Consider the following 5,038-nt stretch of genomic DNA (forward strand, 5'->3'; position numbering starts at 1 on the left):
CCCCCACAAGTCTTTCTAGGTCCCCTGCTTGTATTTGTCTAAAGTTCAAAGGCTACTGCCTCTTACACTTTCTTTCATTACAGAAATGACCTCATAATGCTTTTCAGTTGCTTTCTTTTTGTTTGTTTTGGTACCTTTTCATTTGATATTTTAGAGGTGGGATGACTGCTTTACTTACCTGCATGAGGACCCGAATACCTTCTTCCAAGTCTTGGAGTTTTTCATAGACTCTGTCTGAAGTCCCGAAGACAAGATTGTTAGTGATGAACACCCTGCTTAAGAACCGCACTGGAGTGAGCCATGACTGAATGAGGGTGAGTGAAAACCTGAGCAGTTCCATGTCCTGTGAAGAACAAAACAAAGAGAGAAATTGAAGAGCTGTAATCACCTTCACCTCCAAGAGAATATTCTTAAATATATCAGCTACTAGCCGCAAAGCCGTTGTAGACGCAATACAGCGAGCTCTAGAAGGATATGATGGCGTTCCGCCTTCTCCCCCCTCCCCAGACTCCGGGGCTGAGTGCCTTCCCAGTCCCCCGCCCCCCCGGCTTCGCCGGCAGCACCCACCTCCACCCCAAGAAGGGCATGATGGCAATGTGCTTTTGCCCCGCTCCCCAGACCCCAGGTCCGAGGGCAGCGGAACGCCCCACCAGTGCCTTCCCAGCCAGCCACCCACCCGGCTCCGCCAACTGTGGCTGCCTTCACCCTGAGAAGGCTATGATGTCAATCTGCTTTCTCCCCCCTTCCCAGACCGCGGGGCTGAGGGCCAGCAGAACGCCTCGCCAGTGCCTTCCCGGCCGGGTACCTCTGTCCTGGCAGCATCAGCTCACAGGCCACATGGTGACCTGCACCTGGGCACAGCCGACTACGACAGCTGCGGTGCTGCCATGAGAGGGCTCGGCCTCATGACCATTCGCTCGCCGGAGTGTCCGGCCCACCTGTCACTTCCCAGCACACTGAGGCCGAGAGGCTGGGCGGCGTGTGTGTGGGCAGGACTCAGGCAACGCAGCCAATGGAAAACAGGACAGCTACTGAGTGGCAGTTCAGTCAGCCAATTGATTTGGGAGCGCATCGAACGTTGCCACTCGAAAACATAATTATATATATCAGCTATAAATAAAATAAATAAATAAATAGATGTGTTGTCATTCGTGGTCCCAGAACTCCGAAATTCATTTTCCACAGAGATTTGCCAAAGCCTGAACATGTGCATTTTCTGGAATTAGAGCTGGGCAATTGTGTTCCGACTATTGCTTAGTAATCTGAGATAGGGTGTCATAATTAGGGCATTGTTACCAACCCTGGGCTCTTTGGATGGGGGGAGGGACCAGGTGCACACTAACATTCCATCCAGCCCACAGCATCTTTCATTAGGTGACTTCATCAATTGGCCCCTTGTGGGTACAGCAGAAACACACTTTGTCCAAGAGCTTTCTGACTGAGCCTGGATAATGAACTCCAAATGGAGTTTTCCATTTACTGACTTTAGGCTGTGTGCAAATGTACTCAAAAGGAGATCACAAGACCTGCGCTTTGGTGAAACAAGGAGTTTCCCCAAACTCACAAGTGTGTATTATTGTGTGATGTGGCGTATAAAGAAACGGCCACGTTTTGTTTATGTTGAAATGCACAAAGTTGCCTTGCCCGGAGTCAGAACTGGTCCAGCTAGCCTGGCAACATCTACTGCAGGGGTCTCTCACCTTTTTGAGCCTGGGGGCACATTTAGAGTTCTGACACGGCGCGGTGGGTGCAGCAGCCAAATGGCTGCCACAAAACGGCTGCTGCAGGAGGCACAGTCAGCCACAAAATGATTGTCACAGCCAATGCTCCCTCTAAGCCGTGGAGTCTTGTGAGCAAAAATTCTACTTTGAGAGCCAGTGGCATTAAAGTTGTGAGTGAGCGATTTGGCTCCTGCATAAATTAGTTTGCTCTGGAGCCCTCCTTCCTGAGCTAAGACAGAAAATGTGTGAGCTGGAGTTAGGGTTGCCAACCCCCCTTTAAGTGCAGGGAGCTGGCATTTCCCCGTGTGCCCATCAGGTGAGTGGGCGGGGGGGCAGACGTCCCCAACGTGTTGTCATCACATCAGGGATGCTCCACCCCCTCCAGAAATGCCCCCCAAGGTCCCCCGCTGGGGGCTAAAATGGACTTGGCAACCCTAACTGGAGGAGGCTAAAAAACTGTGAGCTAGCTCGCACTACCTCAGCTTAGAGGAAACACTGGTCACAGCTTAACTTCAGTAACACACTGTGAATCCTTGCATTGTGGTGGCAGCTGCAGCCAAGGCAACAGCTTTAAAAATTCTGCACAGCCAATCAAATCTCCGTTAGCCAATCAGAAGCCTTGCTGGGCAAAAGCCCTACCTGGCCCCACCCATTTCCTAAAAACATTTGTTGGGTGCCCAAAAAGGTGTCGGCAGAAAAGGTGTCGGCAGCTGCCAGGCACCCTGTTGGGGACCCCTAATCTACTACGACTGGCGGTGGTTTCTCTAGGTTTGGGCAGAGGCCCTTCCCAGGGCCTGGCACCTCCTGCATGCAAAGCCTGTGCTCAGCCATTGGCATTACCCCTCTCTAGCACTTCGGGAGGGGATTGCAGCCGGTACCTCTTTGGGGCATCAGCAGACTGGTTAAAAGGTGGAATGCCAGCCCTCCTATCTGCTTAATGCATAAAGCCAGACCCAAGCAAACATCATGCTTCATACCCAGAGCAAACCCAGATTCGTTGCTAAAGAGAAGGGACACCTTTAGAGTTAGTGGCTTCAGTGGGCTCTAACAGCTACAAAATGGACTTAGGGAACAGACAGCAAGCTAGTGGTTGTGACAACCCACATGCCTGGATGGGGGGGGCGGAGAGAAAATGGGGGAGCGATAATGTGCCTGGAGACTGAGAAGCTTGTTTTCACTGTGGGGATGGGGGGTGGCGGAAGCAAATGCTGCTGGGCCTTCTAGTCTTCTGTGCACGGAATCCTTCAGTGGCTTCCTACCGCAAAGGTGTCACATCTTGGAAATCAATGGCCCCTGCCACATGGGGGGGGGGAGTACGGCCAAAGTGCGGCTTTTCAAAGCCGCACCAAAAGAGACATGCGGCGGCGGGATCACACAGATCCCCTGAGCCGCCGCGCAGTTCCTATCAGATGCTGGGGGAAGCCACTGAAAGGAGAGCGAGGCAGCCGAACTGCGCAGGTGTGCGCGTGCGCAGTTCGGCCGGGAGCCTCGATTGCTCCTGCAGACGAGCGCGCCGGTAATCTCACGGCCGCGCTTGCTGCGGTGCTTCAGGTAAGTCCTACCAGTTAGTAGGTTCTTTTTTGCACCGCATTTTCGTTCTGAAGGGACGGATTGGGAAACGGGTGCGCGCCAGTTCCCAGATGTTGCGGTGGGATTGCTCCCGTTTGCTGCGCCCCCGATCCGTCCCTCTTCCGGGCCAAAACCTCCCATGTGACCGGGGCCAATGTTGCTCTTCCATGTGACAACCTACCGACTTTTGCTGGGCATCGTCCTTCCCCGTGGGTGCTGGGATGTTTTCAGAGTAGCAGACGGCCGACTGGGAGTTCTTGTTGGAATTCCGCTGGTCTTCTGGGATGTAGGACCGTTCCTATAAAAAATCCCGCAAATCATGCTGTGAGAAGAAATGACTCTCCCTTCCCAGGACACCCAGAAAGGGGAAAGGAGGCAGGGCTCAGGTCACCTGGGCCACAGAGCTGCCCAAGGCATTGCAGTCCCATGGGAAGCTCTCTTGCACAAGTTCCATTGACATGAACAGCAGCCGTGCAAGAGGCCGATAAGAGTGCCCCCCAGGGAAGGAGAGCTTCCCTTTGGATTGTGTCCTGTGGTCCTCTGCCCCTCTACCTCCACATGTAAAAGGTAAAGGTTCCCTTGCTTGAAAGCCAGTCGAATCCGACTCTAGGGTTGCGGTGCTCATCTCCGTTTCAAAGCCAAAGAGCCAGCGCTGTCCGAAGACATTTCCATTGTCATGTGGCCGGCATGACTAAACACCAAGGCACACGGAACGCTGTTACCTTCCCACCGAAGTGGTACCTATCTATCTACTTGCAATGTCTTGCTTTCGAACTGCTAGGTTGGCAGGAGCTGGAACTAGAGACGGGAGCTCACTCCGTCATGCGGCACCCGGGTCTTGAACTGCTGAACTACTGACCTTCCACAGCCTGCAGTTCAGCGTCTTAACCACTTGAGCCACCGCAGCTCCACATGTAATGGCACCTAAAGTCTGCCACCTGATCTGGCTCCTTGGTGGCCCTCAGCTGCCTTGGTGGCTCTAACTAGGCCGAAAGACAGGAGATCAGTGTGGCAAATAAATAAATAGGGCCACCACTCCTTCAAAGGCAGATTTTGTGGCACAATAGTTGCACTCTGCACATGTCCTTTTACGTTTATGTTATTTATGATTGGTTTTAATTGTATTTATATGGAATTTTATGTAAGCTGCCCTGAACCTGCCTCGGCAGGGAGGGCGGGGTATGAATGGAATAAATAAATAAATGCCATGAGGCTAGGGTTGCTAGCTCCAGGTTGGGGGAGGAGCCTGAGGGGGGTGGGGCTAGTAGAGGGGAGGGGTCTTTATATTGATACAACCTCCAGGTGGTGGCTGGAAACCCTTTGGTATTACAACTATCTCCAGGCAACATAGATCAGTTCACTTGGAGAAAATGGCAGCTTTGGGAGGTGGTCTCTAGGGCATTGTACCCAATTGAAGACACTCCGTGAATGAATTACAAACAAATGCAGAAAGATTATATTGTAAAAAACAATTCAGGCTGCGGACACACGGAGCATTTGCCGCGCTGACGATACGGAGGGTAGGCGGATTTTCCGGGCGCGATCACACTGCAACATCTGGGAAGCGTAGAGCTCCCGTGGCTAACCCGAGGCTTCACGCCGAAGATGCGGAGTAAAAAACTAGTACCTCCGAGGTACTAGTTTCCGGAAGCCGCGGGGCAAGGGCAGGCGTCTGATCGTGTTTCCGGTGGACTTACATGGCATCCGGCGCCCGCCGCTGTTCGTCGCACACAAGGGTTATTTTTTTT

At 52.7% G+C, this 5,038-nt stretch overlaps 1 protein-coding gene across 1 annotated transcript in view; it reads right to left on the reverse strand.

Annotated features, from left to right (window-relative positions):
* GH1 (growth hormone 1) overlaps nt 1-5,038 on the reverse strand; it is a 14,065-nt gene that overhangs the window by 1,308 nt on the left and 7,719 nt on the right. The window contains exons 3-4 of the mRNA XM_015416561.1: nt 3,472-3,588; nt 179-343 (exon numbers count right to left, since the gene is read on the reverse strand). Coding sequence (XP_015272047.1) covers nt 179-343; nt 3,472-3,588 — 282 coding nt within the window. The remainder of the gene's footprint in view (nt 1-178; nt 344-3,471; nt 3,589-5,038) is intronic.

This window comes from Gekko japonicus, unplaced genomic scaffold, assembly GCF_001447785.1.
Source record: "Gekko japonicus isolate JY-2015 unplaced genomic scaffold, Gekko_japonicus_V1.1 scaffold3267, whole genome shotgun sequence".
Taxonomy (NCBI): domain Eukaryota; kingdom Metazoa; phylum Chordata; class Lepidosauria; order Squamata; family Gekkonidae; genus Gekko; species Gekko japonicus.